Raw genomic sequence first — 22,914 nt, forward strand, 5'->3', positions numbered from 1 at the left:
CTAACTGATTGTAACCTGTACAGTATAATGTAATGAGAGGGGGAAAACATATTTATAAATGGTTGCCTACTGAAAAACACGGTATGTTTAGTCATTTATTAAATGCAACGTGACTTTTGCTGCACTACATAAAATTTCAATACGGGGTAAAGTTCAATTAAATGAATACAAAAAAACTTTGTCCCACATAAAGACAATATGGTACACCACTTATATATCCAAATGGGCATCCTCGGATAATTTATGATCCATGTGCAACAAACTTGAGGTTCATATGAGGTCAACTCAAAAATCACCCAAACGTGATGCAACATTTGAACATAATCCAAATATATGTGGCACCTGTGTCCTGAGATACATTTATATTCGAAATAACAAAGAAACCATTGTTGAGTGGGAAAATACAAACATCTAGCTCCTCTTGGTCTTGCGCATCACAAAAAACACCAGTCCGGGCATCATCACCACAATCTGCGGCATGATGGCGTACTTGACGAAAAACAGCGTGTAGTAAATCACCATTGGCTGCAGCGGCAACGGCACGCAGAACAACAGATAGAGAGCCGCCACCGTCAGCACCAGCGACACGACCTGCTGCCCCGGGGGCAGCGGCCAGCCTCCGGGTTTCCAGCACTGGGCCAGGCCCAGACCCAGCAGGGCCCCGCAGTCCCGGGCCAGTGAGGTGAACGGGGCCACGTCGGGCCGAAGCCACTCGGAGTGGGTGCACCACTTCTTCGCCAACGCCAACGACCTACGAGGTGAACCGAAGATTATATTGCTTCATGTTGTTTGTTGATTTTTTTTTTTTTAACTAACGACGACTCACCAGTTGAGGTCGACGCCCAGCTGCTTGAGCACGGCGTGCATCATCAGCGTGCTATGTAGCAAGAACGCGGCGATGCTGACGAAGAACCAGAATGAGCGCTTTACCGGCACCCTGCGGTTCAGGTACCTTGCAATTACAAAACCTTTGAGAAAAATGGTCAAGTCAATTTACGCACACACAAAAATAAATGTTTTTCCACATTGAAGCAAGTAGCTGAAAGGCGCTCAAACCTGCAATGGAACCGGTAACCACCTGGTGAGGGAAGTGGGCTAAAACGAACACTCTGGAGATGCTGACGAGCACCAGAAAAGTCCCGTAGAGCAGGTAAGGTATTTTGGTGTATTGTACTCTGAGAGGGGGGAAAAAAAAAAAAAAAAGATACATATCAAGTCGTTCTCTTATCATGTTTGATTCTGTTTATACAACACAGTGCTATTTTTTTGGAACAAAATCATGGTATTTTGTGAGCTGGAGTGAATTAAAAGTACAGCGTTGCTTTGAGATACGAGTTTAATTCATTCTGCGACCACACTCGTAACTCAAAACACGTACATGTATCTCAAACCTTCTTTCCTCAGAAATGAATGGAAATGTCATTGCGCTTCCGGTGTGCGCACCTTGGCCAACGGCCGCCAGGGGGCAGCATATAACAGACATACACATGGAGACGAGCTATTCAGTCAGTCGTCGTTTATTGTTATGTTGTCAGATTTCACGACTGTTTGACCATTTGTGTTCAAATACGTTTCTTAAAAAAACATATTTATAGCACCGCAACACTGATGCTATTTGTTAGCACATCCATTGCATTTCCCATAAAGTGTTAGCATTTAGCTATCAGTTTTGTACTGGTAGTTGTTTTAAATATACGCGTAATTATCTTTGTTTGACGGTTAGTTTGGTAGTGAATTTTAATAAGCTTGAAGCATCTGCCAAACTACTTGTCCAAGTGAGTTGATTTGAGTCCCTCACCTGTAATTACGGAGGTACATGTACGACTGCAGGGAGGAGGCCACAACCCACCAGACCGCCGCAGTGACCATGGCGTGACCCGATGGACTGCCTGATGAGGGAGGGGGACATTTTTATATTAAAAAAAAAAATATATATATATACAAACAGAACGAAGAGTTATGTTGACAAAGATGGCCTGATTTAAAAAAAAAAAAAAAAAGTTCCTCTCACCTGGGCCATTTTCACATGTGGACGAGTACTGCTGGACCTTGGGCAACTTGTTGCCAAACACTTTGGATTCACCGATCCACCAGTAAGGTCTTTCACCAAAAAGCACACTAGAAATCAATTTGAGGATTATTATTATTTTTTAATAAAATGAGCCTCAAAATGTGTGGGAAAAAAAAATCAAAAAGGTTTCTCATACACGCAACATCCCATTTGAGCAGCCAAAATGTATAAGCATAGCTCGACTTACAATACTTAAAAAAAATGTTTAAAAAAATCGATTCGGCAATATATCGCGAGACTACATCGCGCAATTCTCGAATCGATTCAATAAGTGGCTGAATCGATTTTTAAACTTCCATTTTTAATGGAAAAATATTCAACAAAACGTCTTACTTTGGGGTTAGGGTTCACACCTTAAGCATGGAAGAATGTTATATGAATGGAAGATTAAGCCTTAATATTTTATTTTAATGCTGTTCAAGCATGAAATAGATTACAACCTTTATAAGACTGAAGTTTCAGATCAATAAATAATACATTTTCATACAAATCTTACACTCTACAAGTTTACGGATTAGTATTTTCTAAATTTGAATGAAAAAAAATCGACTTATAAATTCGTATCGGGATTAATCGGTATCGGATCGAATCGTGACGTGTGAATCGCGATACGAATCGAATCGTCAGGTACGAGGCAATTCACACCCCTTAGTAAGAACTGATTTTTTTTTTATACACAAAACTAGAAACAAGCCAACTAACATCGAAGAACCGTAATTTACTAATTGTCATATTAAAGGATTAAAGTTCCACTTTGTTGACTTTTATCTCGTGCAAAATATAGGCACCGCCAATATGTTTACGACACGTTCACAAAAAAACAAACAAACAATAAATATAAACATAATGTTCCCAAAAATACCATTTGAGCATCAAGTTGAGCCACTCTGTCAACGCCGCCACCCATAACACGGCGACACCGGTCCGCCGGCTGAAGAAGTACGCACAAGGAAATACGAGCAGGAAAGCCGTCTTGGGGCCTCCGGCGTCGGAGATGAGCAGCCAGAGTTTCTCCATGCCCATCGTCCATTGCTGGAGGCTTTCGGCCATCCATACGCCGTACATTTGGATGTAATCCATCTCTTGTCCTTGTGTGACTGTCCCAATGAATGAGGCGGCCTATGTTGAGGATGTACTTCCGCCTCAGGTCCACTAGAGTCCGCCCTCACAAGGGTGAAATCCACGTGAAACGTCACACTTTTCATAGTATACGTAACAAAACGGCGTTCGTGACAAAGCACATTTAGGAAACGTGAGTCCGTGTGATGTCATGACTTATTTCACATTTTTGTTTTGCCGTAACGTCGTGAAGGGCGGGATGCTAGGCGGCGTGGTGACATGACTGGCGACACACGCCCCGCCTACGTCATCACGTCGCGCTACGTAAGGCACGCGCTCCGGTTTGCTGGCGGAGAAGATGGCGGCTCCTGGACCGGGGGAGTATTTCAGCGTCGGGAGCCATGTCTCTTGTCTCACCTGCCTGGGCCAGCGGCTGCAAGGGGAGGTGGTCGCCTTCGACTACCAGTCCAAGATGTTGACTCTGAGTATCCTTTTGGTTTGAGAGCCAGGCGGTGGTTGGCCGGCCGGCCGGGCCCCGCTCCGAGGGCCCATCAGCTCGCCGAAAATATGTCAAATAGTGCTCCGCGCAGGCGTAATTGGTGCTAGCTGGCTTCAACAACGCCTCTGCGCGTTTTAAAGGCACGATTCCGGACGCTGTCGCACGTGTGCTCGTGGGACTCGGGGTGCGTCGCCGGACGGCGTCGGTGTGTCCGCAGCGGCCAGTTGGTTCTGTTTTGAATCTGCTCATTGTGTTGCCAGTGCTCGCCATGGCTCACTATCTGGCAGCGTCAGGCATCATGGCTGTGTGTGCGCAAACGGAGGCTAGCTAGCTGGCTAACGCAACCTGCTTGCCCGTGTGTTCCGACTCGAACGTGTTCAAGCACGTTCACGTGGCGGCTTACGTGCAAAAGTGAGGCGTGTTTGGGGTCGCGGGTTCCCCGTGTGCCTCCCCCTCGACTCCCCCTCCTCAACCACAACGAGGGGATGTTAGCACGGCTAACATGCTAGCTAGGGAACGGTCAAGCTCTCACTGGCGTTGTGCGAGGTTCATTAAAGTTGCCCACGCGCAGCTTTGCGCCTCTTGACTCGAGTTGTCTTTTTCAACGAAGTTCCCGACAATTGGAACTGTTGAGAGAATCATTTTTGTTTCATTTGAGGCCTTGTGGTAGCGGCTAGCTTCATGTTGAGCCACTCTGCAGCCCCTTATGGGTGTGTGACTCCACAAGTGGATCTGTGTGCATACACTGGCCCTCCATCATGTATGCAGTCGTTGTAATTGACTAAAAATGAGCAGCAGTCAGCCGCACATGTACTTTTTCCACTCCCATTTGAGCATCCCTGAATTGTGTCCTGCCAGTTTGTGTCATTGAAAACATCAACTAGCCAAAGTCACTGGTGTGCAATTGAATCACTCGTCATTCAAGGTCACAGTTGTGATACACCAGAGGTCTTCAACAACATGCAGGCCGTATTGTACAAGTGACTGAAAAGCAAAATTTATAAGAGTTTCACCCATCAACCAATTCATTTCCAAGGACGTTTACTTAAATGCCTTTCTGTTGATAACACAGTCCCTCGAGAGCATCCTGTTTGAAGCCTTGCAATGGCGACGTACTCTTGACTACTTGTTAGGTGTCGTCTGGCAAAATGTGGAATGCGTGTCAAAAGAGGACTGTTTAAAAAAAAAAAAAAGTAATTCTCATTGACAAGGTATTATTGGTCCGTAATTCTCGGCTCCATGTTAGAGACCAGCAAAAAGTACTGAAACAAAATAAACATGTTCAAAACTATAGAGGTCAAATTAAGTTCACCTGTAAAGGTCATAGGTCGTGCTAAAAGGGATACTTGACTAATTGAACAATTTACAATTAATACCTTTTTTAAAAACGTTTTTTTTCCCCTCTTTCTGTGGACCGATGATGACATCACCCTTGCTGAGGAATTAGGTAACGATGGCTGAGCGAATCATGGCTCACCTGTTTTCTGGGGTTGGTCAGCAAACTGAGTCATGATTGGTCATTACCTACTTCCTCAGCACAGGTGATGTCGTCATCATCAGTTGAAGCAAGTAGAAAAAAAGTTGTTTTTTAAAAAAAAAGAAGTATTAATTGTACATGAAAAATAATGAAGTTACCACATTAATTTGACAAAATATTAACTTTTTACTGCTTAATAGGGCTGGGTATCGATTCAGTTGAGGAATTCATGCAGCACATATTTTAGACAGTCAAAAGTACCAATGCTGCAAAGAGTAGAAACTTCTTGCTCTAATTTAATGCATTAGTAAAAAATAAGAATATTTACATTAGGAATTGAATCCATTGCAGTAACATTAGTCTGTTTTATTTACCATGGCCTTATAAAAACAATAAATAATCATTTAAATCAATTACAACCACAGTACAGGCTGTGTAAATAAATAGTGAAATATCGCCACATATTTGACATGTTACCAAAAAAAAAAATGAAACTGCAGATGAAATCTCCCTTTGGTGAAAAGCTCCTTGACGTCCCGCCTCCAGAATGTGCTTCCTCCAGCGGCAAGCCCAACCTCAGCGACGTCGTCCTGATCAACTTAGCCTACGTATCCGAAGTGGACATCATCACTGACCGCACTGAGACTCCGCCCCCTCTAGCATCGCTGAATGTCAGCAAGGTCAGTGTCGACGTCCGCGTGTTTGCAAACGTGGCTAATGAGTATGTAAAAATAGAGGACGTTCGTTGATCAAATATTTGATATGTAGCTGTTTGTTTTTCACGCAGTGCAACTCTGCAGTTTAGGTTTTATTTCTTTTTTTCCAAATCCAATCTGGGAAATGAGTTTGACGAGCGTTGCGTCATATCCCCAAAATATTTCTTCCTCTTCCTGCCTCGCTCTGTAGATATGAGGCGATCACATGAGCCCCAACACACGGGACCATATTTACTTCCGTAAGCATTCCCACACGTTATTGTGATTTTTATTCTCCACACTTTTTTTTTTTTTTTTTTTTTTGCCGCGTAACAACTCCCACATAATACTTCCAATTTACACTGTTCAAATTTCAACTAGCTTCAAAAATTAACGCCTCCCTGGGAATATATCGTCTGATTCCACATTACTTACAGTATTTGCACAATTTAACTTGTAATATCAACTTTTCCCATTCATTTTCAATGGGACAGACATTTCAGTTTCCACGCCCACTTCCATACATATAATTTATCATCATTACCATGTGTCTCTTACTGTTAGCTGGCACAGTTGGTAAAGCGCATTGTCCAATAACCAGGAGGTCATTATTTCATAATTTATCTCTGTTTACTTCATAAGCATTCAACATGCGTTCAAATCTTGGCATTCAGCGTTCAGCATTCCCACACACTTTCTGCAGCAATTGCACTTAGTCTAGTTGTTTTGGTTTGTGTCACATCGCGGGCGCATTAGAAGTCATTTTGGTTTTGTAGTGTGAATGATGACATAAAAATGTCGCATTTAACGGACAATCCAAATTGGGCATCTCGCCCGGCAGTGTTGCGTAATCTAAAATTTAATTTGAATACATATTTTTGTTAAAGGAAAAAAAAAGTTTTTAAGAAAGCGAAAACTCACTGAAAATATCTTACGTTTAGGTATTTATTATTGAGAATTGTAGTTTACTTGGTGATCAATTATTTATCCCATTATAGCAATAAAAAGTTAATATTTTGTCTATAATTAATTTGATACTTTCATTATTTTTCACGTAAAAATAGTACCTTTTAAAAACACATTTTGCAACTTACTGTCGACTGAAAATGACATCACAAGTGCTCAGGTAACCAATCACAGCTCACCTGTTTTCTAGGTTTGGTCATGTGACATTCACAAGCCCAGCTGTGATTGGTTACCTGAGCCCTTGTGCTCAGGTATAGACATAGACGCCATAGACGCAAATGGATGTTTGCTCTGCATTTGTCTGGCGACCAGTCCAAAGTCGGCTTGGTTCGACTTCAGCTTCCACGTGGCTCTAATGAGGAGCAAATGGATGGATGGACAATTTAGGCCTGGCATGGAAGCATTGGGTGTCCGTTTACATGCCTGCGCAATTCAACAGGCTTCAAAATGCTAACATGCTAATGGCTAATTGATGCTAGTTTTAGATGTTCTTTTAATTGTTTTGCTCATATATTGGGTGTTGTGACTCAGTGCATTTTTTTTTTTCTTGCAGCTTGCCAATCGAGCAAAGACAGAAAAGGAGGACAAGCTGTCCCAAGCCTATGCAATCAGCGCTGGGGTGTCTGTTGAGGGCCAGCAGCTATTCCAGACGATTCATAAAACGTCAGCAATCATCTTATTTATTTTTTTTAATACATTTTTCGTGCGTTGTCCTCCGTTTTGTTGTCAGCTCATGTCATCTTCTTGCGCGCAGCATCAAAGAGTGTAAATGGCAGGAGAAGAACATTATCGTGATGGACGACGTCGTCATCTCGCCGCCTTACCAGGTGGACAACTGCAAAGGCAAAGAGGGAAGCGCTTTAAGTCACGTACGCAAAATAGTGAGTACGCTTTTGAAATTTGAATCTCCTTCCTGTCGTTCATTTTCACCCGTTTCCTCTTCTGTGGACCATCAAAAGTCAATATCAGATAGTGGTTGGGTTTTTTTTTTTGCAAGTTGTTGTCGCCATAGTGACCGTGACACGCCCCCCTTTGCTCCAGGTGGAGAAACATTTTAGAGACGTGGAAAGTCAGAAGTCCATGCAACGTTCACAAGCACAGCAAACACAGAAGGACTCCACTTTATCTTCTTGAGGCGCCGCCGCGGGGGAGGCCGGGCGGCGGCAGAGGTTGAGGAGGAGGAGGCGGCGGAGGGTAAGGGGGCGGGCGGGGTGGGGTGGGGCTGATTCCTGGGGGCGGGCGCCGCCGCCGCCGTTCCCGCTGCCGCCGCCAAAACCGAGTCGGCATTCCTTGTCCTAAGCGCGGGCGTCCGCTACGAGGCGGTGCGCTGAGGTTCCTTCCTGGATCATGAAGATGTTAACAAGAAAAAGAGAAAAAAAAACGTTTAATGAAAAAGAGACAAAAGAGAGAGGAAAGATAAAATCTTAAATTAGACTTTATAAAGAATAATTTAATCATCAACCATAAAGCCACCATTGTTTCCTTAACTAACTTGAACTTGCCTCCTGCTCTTTCCTTCCTTCCTTCCTTCCTTCCTTCCTTCCTTCTTCCCTCTCTTCGCCTTCAGTTCCATTTCAGAAAAGACAAAAACTAGCGCAGTCAGAAAAGGCTTGTTAGCTTTATTTTCTGTCATCTTTTTTTTTGTTGTTTTTTTTTTGTTTTTGTTTTGTTTGTTTCGGCCGTCTCTCATGTTCAACTGTCTGTATTTTCTGTATTTTAAAACAAAATGTGACTTGAAACGCCACACTTTAAAGGACATTTTCTAAAATAAACGTAACAAAAATTCTGACTGTAAATTTCAGTCTTTTTTTTTTTTTTTTAAAGTTTTTTTTTTTTAGTTTTTATAATATATATATATATATATATATATAACCCTTTGCACGCTGGGACTATTGTAAACGTTTAGTCTGTTCTATGGTTATGGATTTTGGCATCTATTTTGAACGTTTAATGTTTTTTCTTAGGGGTGTTCAATATTTATTTTGCCCCCTACGAGTACAGATACCTTGAAATAAGGCATCAGACTGATATCATGCAGTACTTTTCCCCATTCCCATTTCTTGCCATAAGTCTTCACAGTTGAAATTAAAGGAAAAAATAATAATCGGGGGTGATTAATATGCCAGAATATTTACAGAAGAAAAAAAAATAATTCTCTAGATTTTCAGTATTTGAATGTGCTTTGGAATTACGTGGTTGAATTAAGCAGCTGCAGCCGTATAACCTGAATTTATATTAAATTTTGTTTAAGTGGTTATGCATCATTGTGGTGGGGGACTGCAAACTTAAAATAACCCAAGTAATAATTAAAAAAAGAAAAAAATAACGCTAAAAAATTTAAACGGCTAAAATTATATTTAACTTGTACATTTTTTTTTATAAGTTGAATTGTCTGGACGCCACATATTTGAATGGATGGAAGTATAAGAATAGTAATTCAACTTTATAAAATTTTAGTTTACAAAAGGGGAGGGGAAAGTGTATAATTGATGGTTCGGTTTTTAAAAAAAATATGTATTTACCTTTTCAATGGTCAATTTCAGACAAATTTAGTAATTATGATCCCTATTAAGGCTAAATTCAATTCCAATGACTCCACACGGTGAATTTGCATCTTCTCATTTTAATGACGTAAAAAAAACATTGTAAAAAAGGACATATTTACATCAGAAGCTTAAAGTTAAATAGTAAGCGTGTCACATTCTAGCATCGACCAGCTTGGAGTTTCCCTTTCCAACTACTTTCAGCCCAAAGATGTTTGACTGTATCAAAGAGACTTGGGCAGCTGTTTATTTTTTTAGTCCCTAAGCATCCGTGGCCAGGATGAGCGCGGCGCCGAAGATTCCCACGTTGTGCCCGATGAGCTTCATCTGGTTCCAGAACTCCACCTTGCGCGTGTGGTGCCAGTAGCCCAGGTTGCCGTCGATCAGCAGCACAATCAGCGGCAGGGCCGTGGCCAGGACCTGCGCCGCCGTGCGCACGTAGCGGCCCGACAGGAAGGCCAGCGCCAGCGCGCCCATCGCCGCCGCCAGCAGCGCCAGCGCCACCTCGCCGCCTGGCAGGTGGTTCAAGTAGGCCAGCCGGTCCTCCTTGCTATGCTGCAGCGAGTACACCTAAAAAACACACCCACAGGTACCGTTTTGTTTCTTTGAAGGGCGAGCGGGATGCTGACTTTATTTTTTTTTTTTTTTTTTGGCCTATTGTAATGTGACACATTTAATATTTTATCTTGAAGGTAAATTCAATATTTTGTTTTTTCTAGTGGAGGACCCATAAGTTAAAAAATGAGTGCTGATAAAATGCTACAGATAAAGAATATCTTGATTAAAAAATTGTGGGATTTCAAATATTGATCCTATAGTTTCAATTTAAATTATTTTTTAAAATACTAAGTTGCAGAAAATTGATATAAGGCAACAATTTGAATTTTAATCCACATTGATATAAAATATTTAAATTCAATATAAAATTACAATTTACATTTTGTTTTTTGTCTATTTTGTTTTTTAAGGACTAAGTTGAATGAATCTAGTAAATAAAGTATTTTAGATTTATAAAATAAACTAAAATAGTAATTAACAATATTAACATTTTCTATTTATGAAATATTTTTGAGGGGGTTGGGACAATTTGAATTAACCAAAGCTGTTTAAAAAAAAACAAAACAAAAAAAACAATTGTAAGACTGCATCAAATTTCATTAAGCTTAATCATTTAATTATTATTATTATTTTTAAAGGACTGCAAGTTGAATCAAGTAAATAAAGTATTCTAGATTTATAAAATAAGCTAAAATAGTAGATTAACAATATTAAAAAAATTTATATTTATGAATTTTTTTGAGTGGGTTGGGACAATTTGAATTAACCAAAGCTTTTAAAAAAAATGTAATTGTAAGACTGCAACAAATTTAATTAAGCTTAATATAAAAATATTTTATTAATAGAATGGTTAAAAAAAAAACAACTCGAATTTCAATTAGAATTAAAATGCATACAAATAAAATGTAAATTTTTAAGTAAAAAAAATTGGACTTCAAAAATGTTAAATTAACTAAAGCTAGTTTTTATTTAAAAAAAAAAAAAAAAAAAAAAATGTGTCTGGACAGCGACAATTTTTAATGTACCGAAATATTTTTATGTAAAAATGTTTAACTTAAGACAAAATAGAATTACTTGTAAATAATTAATAAGTTTTTTCCCCAAAATGTCCCGTATAGCCTATAAAAACAAAAATGGTCCCTGGTACATGTTGCAATGGACATCTTACCACGCAAACGAGGTAGACTCCCAGGAAAATTTGTCCGGTGGACTGCATGGACCTGCTTCGTGCTTTCTGCCGGTACACCTCGCCCGCCCCGCTGGCCAGAACCAGGAAGCTGCCGATGATCGCAAGCGCTCGGGAGTACATGCGCACCTGCGGAGGGGTCAGTTATTTGTCCACTCCGTCACGTTTGACCGACACCCCTCGGGACGCTCACCTTGAGCCAGTCGCCGTAGTGCACCTGCTCGCTGACGTACGCCACGTATGTGCTTAACGCCAGCTGGATGGCGGCGGCCATGGCGAACCAACGCCGCTTCACCCCGAACGACATGAAGCTGGCGCACAGCACCGCCGCCCCCATGTCCACGTACAGGTATGGCACGTGGATGTCTGGCTTCCTGTAGGCGACAATCCAAAATATGTCTTACCAACGCTGTTGACAAAATTTTATTCTTAATCATACAGAATAGGAATGGGCATTTCATCAACTTTGTTAGATTTTTTTTTTTTTTTTTACCCCGTTTATTCCAAAGTTATAGTAGTCCTAATAGTTCCTTAGCACGAAGATGGTGCCACAGCCCTGTCTACTCTGAAAGTAGTGCTTTGGCGCCATCTTGTGGTAACCCAGGATGTTAACGGAAAGCAGAATAACAGTGAGTTGGTGAATTTTCCCGTTTTATTTAATTTTAATTTATGTAAAACATTTTATTCATTATTTAAATTATTTTTAAAATATATTTTGCAATTTATTTTTAACGTTGTAGTTATTCGGGGCATAAGCTAGTTGAGACTGATACACAATTCTACGAAATTACAGGGAAAGTCTTGAGGGCGTGTCTGTCTCAAAAGACCAACACACACTCAAATTTGGACCCCCCAGAAACAATTTGATGTATTCTACCAGCAAATGTTCATAAGTCGTCTCTAAATCAAACTATGTCGACATTCCATCACAATGAATGCCGATGGGGGTTTATGTTAGCTTTTTGGCTAACTTAAACAAACATGGCGACTTTTAAAGACGCTCCCGACGGTCATTTTCATATATTTTATTACCTTTTGGAGTCTGCTCGTTCCGCAAACAGCATCAGCATACAGAAGCAGTTCCAGAATCCAAATCGGGTCAAAATAAAAGCGCCCAACTGGCTGAGAAACCGCAACAGCTGCTTCCTACTCGGCGCCGCCATGTTTGCTGTGTTTGACGGTCGCGCCACATCGGACGACATCATGTCAAAGTAAAAGCTGTTGGCAGTTTCGACGAAGTAAACGAGTGGAATGGAGTCGTCGGATGCTCTTATTTTGAAAGGAGGCATTTCGCGCGAGAGAAAGGCGTCATGCTATTGGCTGGCAGAATCACTGCAGTATGGGCTATTTATTCTAATCATGCTAATTGTTGTAAAGTCACAAAACAGGACTGTAATTCATTTGGCACTTTAGTTTTGCTGAACTAGCAACGAAGGGAATATTTCGCCCAGGGCGCAAAGCCATCACTCTCTTTCATTGTGTCCGGTAATCCGTTGGAGTTAGGGAAACACTTCCAAACAATCTTTCAAAACAAAAAGTAAATTAAATTTGTGGTATTTTAAAAACATAAACAAGAGGACTTTAGACATGTTACAACTTGCCTTAAAATACATGTATAAATGATATGCTTAATGATGGTTACAGGAGGAAACTTGTATATGTTTTTTTATACTAAAGAATTATAAATTATATTCAGATCAGTGGGCAGAACTGACCGGAACCGGAAAGGTTTAGAGAAGGACGTTATTTTGGACGCTGCCACTTAGAGGAGAAAAGGAGAATTACGTCTTTTTTTTTTTTTTTTATTTCCCAATAGGTTTTGTCAGGCAGTTGCGGCTCCTTTACTCTTTAATTTACATATTAACGACAGCTTTATATCTGTAAATTAAGGGTTGACTTTAAGACATACCTTTTGTGGTGTTTTCCTCCAAAAAAAAAAAAAAAAAAAGTTCACTGTGGCTCCTCCACGTTAATGCCACTGAATTAAGATGCCAGGTTAAAGAGACTAACCCAATTCTGAAAATGGCTTAACAGACTGACTCCTGCTCAGATTTAAAATAGAAAAAGCAAGGACATCCTTGCTTAAACTAATACCACACAAACAATTGTGTTTTTCTGTTTGGTTTTGTTTTTATAGTGAACACCATGTTAATTAACATTTATTGCTGCCAAATGTTACCTTAACGAGCTAATAAACGCTTAAAATACTTTTCCACTCTGCGCTGTGATGTTTAAATGTTATGCTCAGAAAAAACTTGGAAAGCAGACTGTTTATCTATTGTTCATGTCTCATTTTATGATGTTTTTTTTTTTTTTTTTTAAATGACGATTTAATTCTTGCAACTGGGTATGTTTTTCTTCGGACACGCACTCCAGCCCTGAACTTTTCTGTGACACTTTGCACGATGAGGTATGCAAATCTGCGTCCCCTTCCTCCTGGAAGCGTTCACGATTCCTGATTGTTTAATCCCGTCGCGGCGCATTAGTGACATCAGGTGATCGGATGAGCCAGGATGAAGAGCAGTGGGACAGGACCAAGTCAGTCAGTCGTTTGCGAAGACCCCTGAAGTACATGAGCTCTTCCTAGGACACTTTTCTCTTTGCTCGTTTGGGATCACCGCCATTCCACAGGTACATTTTCACATTGGGAATTTCCATTCATTTGGGATGTGTTGATGTCGTGGGAATGTTTGGATTGAGGATAATTTGGTTTCTCTCCACAGCCAGGATGGCTCGGGACATGTCCGATAAGGAGATCCTAAAAATGGAGTTGGATCAGCTGAAGAAGGAAGTGAACACACCACGAACACCAGTAGGTTTATTTATTGATTTATTTGAAATCAATTCCACCTTTTTTATATCTCCCCTCAAATACTCCATATTTGACTTCTTTTTCCAGGTGGGTGCAAACTGCGCAGACACAATCTCCTTCGTGGAGGCGCTGCTTCCCAACGACCCGCTCATCAAGGGCGTCCCCGACGACAAGAACCCCTACAAGGGCGACAAGGGCGGATGTCTAATCACATAGCACACAGCCGGAATCTTCTACGACCGAATTCCCCGTATACGCAATGTACAGCATAGTAGCGAGAGCAGGTGTGTAAAGTGTGGCCGTTTGTAATTAAATGCAACTAGCTGAAATAACGGTGAGTCGTGACTGCTTTTCTTTGAAATTGCTTTTATTTTATGGCACTTTGATGCTCATCACGCTCAAAGAAGGTTAAGTGCTTTCGTCAAACTCCTAATAGGATTTACTTGCATGTGGCAGCGTCACTTCATCCAATTAGTCTTTTTTTTTTTTTTTTTTTTTTTTTTTTTTTTTTTTTTTTTTTTTTTTTTTTCCTTTCCTTCCCTTCCAGGTCAGGATGCTAATGTGTTCATTAGCGGCGGATGATGCGTTCATTCATTTCATTATTTGACAACTTGATGCAGGAAAACTCGTATTTTCATTATTTCCCATCATCCATCATGTGTGTTTTTGTTCTGATTCCCAAGTTTACATGGAAACGGCATGTTTTGGGGTCAGAAATAATTGTGCCCCACAAATTTTGCATAGCAACAAGCGCCACCTGTGAAAATATACCAAACATTTCTGTTGATTAGCATTCATGTTAGCCAGCTAAAATTCTTACTTCTGTTAGTGAAGTTTTCTGACAAATATTGTGTACAAGTGACAAGTTTGTAGATTTTCACTCATGCTAGCTAGCGATTTGCCTTGCCACAAATAGCCAATGAATTGTTTTGGGGCAGAAATGATCGTGCTCCATGAATTTTGTCTAGCAACAAGCATCAAGCAAAGAAGTTTTTCGAAGGAATCTTGCTGCATGGTTTAGTACTTTTCTGTTCTTTCTCTTCTGTGTCAATCAAGAGTCTTGTATTATTATTTTGATTGTAAACTTTGGGGCAGAAATAATTGTGTCCCGTGAATTCTGCCTAGCAACAAACAACCAGTAAAAAAAATTTTATTTTATAATTTTTTTTTTGGGTCGTATGGCCAAAAATTATTGTGCCCCTTGAATTTCTTTGGGTAACAAGCATGAAGTGACCAGGAAAAATAGGACAAACGATTCTGTCGATTTATACGTATGTTAGGTAAAATTATTTTTATGCTGTAGTATAGTGTACTTCCTGTTTATACTGTATTTCCAGTTACTGGCATTAGTCCTTTGACCTTGTTTAGCACATACAGTATAAGCTCCTTTATAACATGTTAGCCCACCCTCAGATGTTATTTGTTCATTGTTTGAATGGCGACCTTGAGTGACTTCCTTGACCTTTGCTAGCATGAGAAGTTGCGACACGTTTGACAGAGCGCTTTACATCCAACTTGCTGTCATTTTGCAGATTGATAACTTAACTTTCAGCCTGTTGTCTTGTTTGTGTGGTTGAGGTTTGCAGACTTATATGAAATGGTTTACATGATTAAAAATATGTAATTGGGTCAAAAAAAAAAAAAAATACATTTGCACCATTTGGTAACACTCCTGATTGTGTAAAACGTTTAGACTGAATGCACTCATTTCGTAAAAGACCCACTAACTTGAAAACGTTACACATGCCCGTGTAAAGTCGAAAGTGACTTTGTCCACAGGGCGCTCGTTATCTTAATTGTCTTATCAGTTAAGCATAATTGAGGATACTTAATCTAATGCGGCGGCGGCTGCTTTGTTTAAAATCACATGGGAGCAAAACAAAACGTGTTGTAGGGCCTCATGTATTTATTTTTTTTTTTTAATTTGTGTAAAATTAAACATAACTACATTTAAGATGAGAAATGAAACGAGTCACATCTGCCACGGTGTAAAAGTCACAAAAACTTGAGGGTCTTGTTATCTTTATGACTAGTTATGACGTGAATGGTGTGACATGACATGTCAATCATCTCCAGCGCCTTTTCTGTGCCTACTAAAAGGAGCGTCTCGACAGGAGAAACATTCACATGCATCCACTATGTGGCTCCTCGTATTCGTAGCGGGGTTGGTAGTGTGGGTGGGGGGCACCTACTGGTACCTCTTTGGCAAACGCAGCCCCTTCACCCTCGAATCTGTCAGGCCTCCTGGACCGCGGGAATTTGACCAGAAGAAGCGAGACAAAGTCATCAAGCAAGGTAATATAAAATAAATAATGCAGGTAATTTTTTTTAAATTAAATAACTTCAACATGACATGACAAACGTGCCATAGAAAACTTCTAAAAACGCTGAAAATACAAGATATTATTAATTACGTTTTTATTCTGTTTTCTGTGTGCAACTTTGAACAAAGCTAATCTTAGTTTTATCTTAGCATATTGCCAAAGTCTTGTACGATATCTCAAAATTGTGATACTTTCTAAGAGCTTTTTCTCATATTTTGCTTATTTTAACAAAAGAATATTAGGATGAACTTTCAGTATGATGCAAGTACAGTTGAAAACGTGCACAATTTTGATTGAAGCTCAGACTAGCTTAATTGTTGCTATTAGCATAACATTTTGTGTATTATAAGAACAAGAAAACAATGTAGAAATAAAAACAATGTTTTTCTTAGCAACCATTATTTTTATTTGTCATGTTATGTTTAGCAAATGTTATGTTTAAAAATTTATTCATTTAAAATGTCTAAAAACTGAAAGCTAACTAGCATTATCTTGCTAGCATATGTTCAGTCATGCTGAGATGAACTAATAAAGTTTTATCAAATGACCTGTTTTTTTTTGTGTGTGTGTGTGTCAAGTCAAGAGCCTCCACAGTACCTGTATATGAATGATCACATGTACGACAGCTTGTTTTTATCATAATTGACTTACTGATTATGCTATCTACTCTCAGCTGTAGCATTGAAAAGCTTTAGGAAACTAGATCAACGTTCAAACTGTAACGCACTGCCAATTGCGCAACACGATAACGTTTATGATGTCTGGACATTCCTCAGTCGCTCATATAACCGACGTGTGCAGGTTTCAGCCTGGACAAGGTGCCACGGGACTTGGACGTCATTGTGATCGGCAGTGGCATTGGCGGACTGGCTGCGGGCGCCACGCTCGCCAAGGCTGGCAAGAAGGTTCTGGTTCTGGAGCAGCACGACCAGGCTGGAGGATGCTGCCACACCTACATTGAAAAAGGATTTGAGTTTGACGTTGGTATGGTACTACAAATGCTAACCATAACATCATCTCACTACCAATCCCTAATAGCTAACCATAAAGCTAAATGTAGCCCTAATGCTAACTCCTAATTCTATCAATGACTTTTTAAACTCGACCGTAAAATCACAGTTCCTAAAGACATGAGAAACAATATGAAAACCTTTGAGGTTTACATTGGTATGCTAATGCTAACCCAAACACTAATAACAGTGAAGAGCGATAAAAATACACTATACATTGCCATTTTGTCTGACCCTTAATGTGGACTAAATCTCCAAATGTTGACAAAAATCTGTCCCCGTCCTCACAGGCCTTCACTACATCGGTCAGCTCCACGAGAACAGTCTGCTGCGCATCATCTTCGACCAGCTGTCCGAGGGTCAGCTGGAGTTCCAGGAGCTAAAGCCCCACTTCGATACGATCCAGATCGGCCAGGGGGACGACAAACGGGAGTACACCATCGTCTCGGGTAAAACCGAGATGAAAGCTCACCTCTTGAAGCAGTTTCCCGATGACACGGAGGCCATTGAGACCTTCTTCAATATCATGAAGGTGCAAGTGGCACAGGCTTGCTTTTCTCAATGCTTCCGCCGGCAGTCAATCCCATTTTGCTGTCCACCAGATCTCATCCAAGAAGACTCACTACTTGGCATCCATGAAGCTTATCCCGCAGTGGTTGTCTTTGTTCCTGTTGAAGTCGGGAATCGCAGACCTCCTCTCGCCGGTTTTCCGCCTCACCGGAACGTGCGCCACCGAGTTGGTGAGCACACTGACCACCAACAAGGATCTCCACGTCGTCTTCTCGTACCTTTTCTACGGTGTGTGATCAAAAGCCTGCTTCAGTTTGTAATGACATACTGTCTCCAACTTCTACCAAAAGTATTCGAGCGTTGGAGTTGATACAAAGTGATGAGAAAATGTTGTCCTTATACCTGTTAGGCGTACCCCCAAAGGACTCTAGTGTCTTGATAAATGCTCTCTTGGTCCATCACTACAAACGAGGGGCGTACTACCCCAAAGGCGGCGCCAGCGAGATCGCCTTCAACATCATCCGCACCATTCAGAAGTACGGCGGCAACTGCCTGGTGCGAGCACCCGTCTCGCAGATCCTGGTCGACGACAAGGGGGCGGCACGCGGTAAGAAAATGAATCCAAGGTGGATACTAAAGACTCTTAGAGTGACGACTTAATTCTCACGTGGCAGGTGTGAAGGTGAGGAAAGGCGGAGAAGAGGTGGAGATCCACGCCCCGGTGGTTGTCTCAAATTGCGGCATCTTCACCACCTTCCAGAAACTTCTCCCCCGTGAGATCCAGGTCAAACCAGGTGCAATGCAATTGCAACTTTTTGGGTCATCAAGTTCAGAATGTGCGAGGTTTAGAACGAAGCAATGTTGTGCCCCTGCAGACATCCAGGAGAGGCTGAACATGATGAAGCACGGTAGAGGATCGTTATTGGTCTTCTCTGGTTTCGACGGGACTGAGGAGGAGCTCGGTCTTGAATCCACAAATTTCTGGCTGTTCAAAAACAACGACATGGACAAATCGTGCGTAGACGCACAAACCAGTCCTAAGTGTTCTTTTGTCCTCTTAAGTTGTTTTTTTTTTGTCGTTCTTCAATCTTCTTCTATTCTCTTTAGTCCTCCTCAGTTTTCTGCGGTACACGTCCATCTACTTCAGTCATTTTTAGTCTTCTTCAGTCTTCCTAGGCCCACTACAGTCTTATTTAGCATTCGTCTGTCCTCTTTGGTCTACTTTAGTCCTCTTTGATCTTTGTTAGCATTCTCCAGTCCTCTTTCAATCCTCGTCAGTCTCCTGCAGTCCTTTTCAGTCCTAGTCTTCAGTCTTCCTAGGCCCTCTTCAGTTGTCTTCACTCCTCTTCAGTATTTTTCAGTCCATCTTCAGTCCTTATAAGTCTACTCCAGTTCTATTCGTCAACAATTTTCGACCTTTTCATGTCTTGTCAGGCTTCTTCTGTCTTTCTCAGCCTTCTTCCTTCTTCAGTCCTTTTCTTCAACTTTTCTTTGTCATCTGCAGTCCTGTTGTAGTGTAAGTCAACCTCAAGTCAACGTTTCTTGACAATAATATGTTACATGTGACCTCACTAGTCTAAACATGACATTTATATTTGAGGAATATGAGTTACGAAGCAAAATCCAGACGTCATTGTCCATCTCTGGGTCGGCCATTTTGCCACTTGCTGTCGACTGAAGATGACATCAGTGTTGCTCAGGTAACAACCAATCACCGCTCACATGTTTTCTGAAGGTGAGCGGTGATTGGTTGTTACCCGAGACTTGAGCAACATTGGTGTCCTCTTCAATCTACAGCAAGTGGCGAAATGGCCGCCCCCTGAGATGGATAATTAAAAACAGCTGGCTTTGACTACTTAACTCTTATTCCAGAAATGGAATAGGTGGTTGGGGGTTAACGTTCCCGTTTTATTTAGCCTTCTTCACTCCTCTTCAGTCTAGTTCTGTCAGTATCTTCCAGTCTTTGTGAATCGTCTCCATGTTGGGATCATTTATGGACATATCATCCACCAGGGGGTACTGTTGTATAAGAAGAGTTTTGTGTGAACCCGTTCTACTCGGAGTGCTCCCAGAAGTTTTCCACATGTGATCAATGGAAATGAAACGTTACCGAGTTCTTGTTTGACTTTGCTTTTAGCAAGCTGTAGTTCTAATCTGGTCATCTAGATGGAGCACAGGCTCACCCAGAATTATTTTTTTTTTTATGTCTGCTTGGACAACTCCATTTTAGACGTGTCCTCTTTGTGTTTGTTGTAGCATGGAGGACTTTTTTGCTTTGAGCAAAGAGGAAGCACCAGACAACATCCCCATGATGTTCATCACCGTGCCGTCGTCCAAAGACCCGGAGGCCAAAATAAGACACCCTGGTACAAAGCAACGTGTTAGTCTTTTAGAGAGTGTTTTCCCAAAGCACACAAGTTAGGTTAACTGAAGACTCAAAATTGTCCATAGGTGTGAATGTAAATATGTCTGTCGTGACATCCATAAATGGCGTCCACAGGAAAATCTTGCATGACCATCCTGACCATGGCGAAGTACGAATGGTTCGAGGAGTGGAAGGACACCACGGTCCGCAAACGTGGCGACGAATATCACAACTACAAAATGAGATTCGCCAACAAGCTCTTTGACTGGACCTGCCAGTTGTTCCCAAAAATCAAAGACAAGGTGAGGTCTCGGGGTCCAGGAAGGTCCGTCGGCGGTCGTCCGCTCACCGCAGCGTTTGCCCTCCAGCTCGTCTTCCAGGACGTGGCCACGCCGCTGACCAACATGCATTACCTGGGCGCCCAGCGCGGCGCCATGTACTCGGCCGAGCATAATCTGGAGCGCTTCCGAGCCGAGGCGGTGGCGAGGAACCGCTGCCACACTCCCGTCAAGAACCTCTACCTCTCCGGTAAAGGACCCTCATGATACATAGTGACAACAAATGACTTTGTGACACACACAAAAAAACGGAGAACCGATTGTGCTTTCCAGGCCAAGACGTATTCAGCTGCGGAATCGCGGGAGCGCTGCACGGCGGCGTCCTTTGCGCCTCGGCCGTGCTGGACCACATCGTCTACATCGACCTGGTCTTCATCAAGAAGAAGCTGAAACAGCGCAAGGCCAAAGAGATGGCCCGGAAGAAACTTCAGTGAGACGTCTGTAGGATCTGCAAGGTAGCTCCATGACATATATTCATGTATTAAATGTATGTAAGATAGCAGAGATGAATGTATCAATTGTATCACTTGAATGAGTGAATATGTTGAGTAAATTCAAATGCTGAAGTGTGGAAAAAAAAAAGTGCTGTAGTCCCATCATGCTAACCGCCACCTGTGTGGTTCCCCCCTGACTGTTTGCAACCTGTCGTCTCACCTCCCCGCTGTTTGCTTTCACGCTGAAATCAAACATTTTGAGGGAAACCTCAAACTTCCCCGCACTAAGTGAACATTTCCTCGCTAAACGGCCGCCAGACAAACTTCAGCAGCGAGGGGTCCGTGGGGGGATGAATGCCCCTTCTGTCCGGCCAGTTGATGGGACGCCAAGCGCACCGAGTGAGGGCTTCTCCTTACCAGGACTGGAGGGGGGACTCATTTTCAGCTGTGGAGTTTTCAGGGCTTAGGAAGTTTTAATAAATGAATACGTTTACCTTTATTAGTGTATCCATCTGAAATGGCTCACCATTCCTGCCATCAATGTGTTTTATTACAAAATCATGATCAGTGTTTATTTCAACAAGTATGAGAACATTAATAGCCGATATAGGCAAAAATGCAAAATGGGAACAAAAGGGAAGTAGGCCTTTAGCTATATGCTAGCTAATATAGCTACACTTATAGCTAGCAGCATGGGCAAGTATAGCTAACTATACTGCGAGCTATAAATGTAGGCTAATAGCTATATTAGCTAGCATATAGTTAGCTATGCTTGCCTATTGGTCACATATTTTCCTTTTTATTTTATTTTTTTTTATTTTTTTTTAGGCCTATATAACTTGCTAACAATGCACTTCATGCTAGCAGGCTTATATTGAAACATAATGACACAAATTCTGGACAGTGCACTACTTAGCTAACTTTATGACAGGAGCATAAATTGAAGCTGGCTTTCCATTATACTTTGTTGCCGTTATAAGTAGTACTTGTGACTGTATTATGCCTCTTAATGTCATATTTTGTACAGATGGTGCAATACAGTTACAGTGTTATTGTTTCTAGTTGTGTATTACATTTATTTGTTCTACTTTTGGTATTAAATTATGTAATTTGGTGACACCAAAGGTAGGCAGCCAGTGTCAGGTTTTACAAGACACTTCTGTAATGTTTTTATGACAAGGTGGTAGTCGGATTCAAATGTTGTGGACGTACTATTTACTGATTTCAAAATAAATCCGTGGCTCAATTGTAGACCGGCCCATCGAATCCGCATGATGTTTTTCACTGCGCCTGCTCCCTGTACACAATGAATGTTTAGGAAGGTCGAAATGAGTGAGGAGTCACTTGGGTTGCCCGTCTGGAAGCGGAGCAGCAGACAAAACGTGCAATTAGCATGGCGGGTTGAAGAGCACCACTCCCAAAATAAACTTCCACTGCAACGTTCCCACTCAAAAATCTAATCTTGAAAATTGTGTTCTTTGAAAAACGTTTATCTACATTTTTTAATGTTTTTTTTTTTTTTTTTAATGTATTAGAAAAATACAGTTTAGCTTCTTCAAAAATATGCCATTTTCCTGGAGTAGACCAACATTTCCTATTAAAAAAAATACTTTTTAAAAATTTACACCCAAGAAACAAGTGACTTATTTTGTTTACATGGCTGTTTTTTTGTTGTTTTTTTAAGTAAAAGCTTATGATCATTTCCGAAAAAAATAAAAAATAATCAACCTTACTATATGTGTTTTTTTTTTTGTTTTTAATTAACACCCGACTCAGGGAATTTGAGACGGTCAATTGTCATTGCTGCACTGCAAATGTGAAGGGTATGCAAGTTTGTGTCAAATCTGTTGGCCCTCTGGGGGCCCCTGCTGGCTTAAGGGACCCCAAGCAATTGCCTGCCTTGCCTCATGGCAAACTACGCCTCTGGCTATGCCTGAAGCTGCAGCGGATGCTCCTCCTCCTCCTCGAACTGAGCTTCTTCCCGTTCTTGCTGCTCCCAACGTGTCAGCTCACCGCAAATCCATTTTGTTTGGGATCCGACGCCCCCTTTCGGCCTCGGCAGAGCGC

At 41.4% G+C, this 22,914-nt stretch overlaps 5 protein-coding genes across 5 annotated transcripts; 3 read left to right on the forward strand and 2 right to left on the reverse strand.

The window, feature by feature from the left end:
- Window positions 1-81: 81 nt before the first annotated feature.
- On the reverse strand, window positions 82-3,796 carry g6pc3 (glucose-6-phosphatase catalytic subunit 3). The gene is made up of 6 exons (XM_077501584.1): window positions 2,934-3,796; window positions 2,012-2,118; window positions 1,799-1,889; window positions 1,057-1,175; window positions 827-968; window positions 82-751 (listed from the first exon to the last, which is right to left on the reverse strand). The coding sequence occupies exons 1-6, from the start codon at window positions 3,149-3,151 to the stop codon at window positions 412-414; spliced, it is 1,017 nt and encodes a 338-aa protein (XP_077357710.1). The 5' UTR covers window positions 3,152-3,796; the 3' UTR covers window positions 82-411.
- lsm12b (LSM12 homolog b) lies at window positions 3,387-8,563 on the forward strand. The gene is made up of 5 exons (XM_077501585.1): window positions 3,387-3,615; window positions 5,653-5,786; window positions 7,321-7,430; window positions 7,522-7,648; window positions 7,809-8,563. Exons 1-5 carry the CDS (start codon window positions 3,489-3,491, stop codon window positions 7,899-7,901), a joined length of 591 nt encoding a protein of 196 aa, XP_077357711.1. The 5' UTR covers window positions 3,387-3,488; the 3' UTR covers window positions 7,902-8,563.
- Window positions 8,564-9,374: 811 nt separating this feature from the next.
- Window positions 9,375-12,258, reverse strand: tmem101 (transmembrane protein 101). Its single transcript, XM_077502871.1, has 4 exons — window positions 12,087-12,258; window positions 11,248-11,428; window positions 11,037-11,183; window positions 9,375-9,880 (listed from the first exon to the last, which is right to left on the reverse strand). The coding sequence occupies exons 1-4, from the start codon at window positions 12,254-12,256 to the stop codon at window positions 9,572-9,574; spliced, it is 807 nt and encodes a 268-aa protein (XP_077358997.1). The 5' UTR covers window positions 12,257-12,258; the 3' UTR covers window positions 9,375-9,571.
- Window positions 12,259-13,522: 1,264 nt separating this feature from the next.
- gngt2b (guanine nucleotide binding protein (G protein), gamma transducing activity polypeptide 2b) lies at window positions 13,523-14,198 on the forward strand. Its single transcript, XM_077503001.1, has 3 exons — window positions 13,523-13,685; window positions 13,778-13,866; window positions 13,954-14,198. The coding sequence occupies exons 2-3, from the start codon at window positions 13,783-13,785 to the stop codon at window positions 14,080-14,082; spliced, it is 213 nt and encodes a 70-aa protein (XP_077359127.1). The 5' UTR covers window positions 13,523-13,685; window positions 13,778-13,782; the 3' UTR covers window positions 14,083-14,198.
- A 650-nt stretch (window positions 14,199-14,848) lies between these two features.
- Window positions 14,849-22,531, forward strand: LOC144005446 (inactive all-trans-retinol 13,14-reductase). The gene is made up of 11 exons (XM_077503615.1): window positions 14,849-16,161; window positions 16,992-17,174; window positions 17,491-17,732; window positions 17,803-17,998; window positions 18,120-18,317; window positions 18,385-18,504; window positions 18,586-18,724; window positions 19,967-20,076; window positions 20,211-20,377; window positions 20,444-20,603; window positions 20,687-22,531. The coding sequence occupies exons 1-11, from the start codon at window positions 15,921-15,923 to the stop codon at window positions 20,845-20,847; spliced, it is 1,917 nt and encodes a 638-aa protein (XP_077359741.1). The 5' UTR covers window positions 14,849-15,920; the 3' UTR covers window positions 20,848-22,531.
- The last annotated feature ends 383 nt before the right edge of the window (window positions 22,532-22,914 follow it).

Source organism: Festucalex cinctus, chromosome 17 (assembly GCF_051991245.1).
Source record: "Festucalex cinctus isolate MCC-2025b chromosome 17, RoL_Fcin_1.0, whole genome shotgun sequence".
In the NCBI taxonomy this organism is placed as follows: domain Eukaryota; kingdom Metazoa; phylum Chordata; class Actinopteri; order Syngnathiformes; family Syngnathidae; genus Festucalex; species Festucalex cinctus.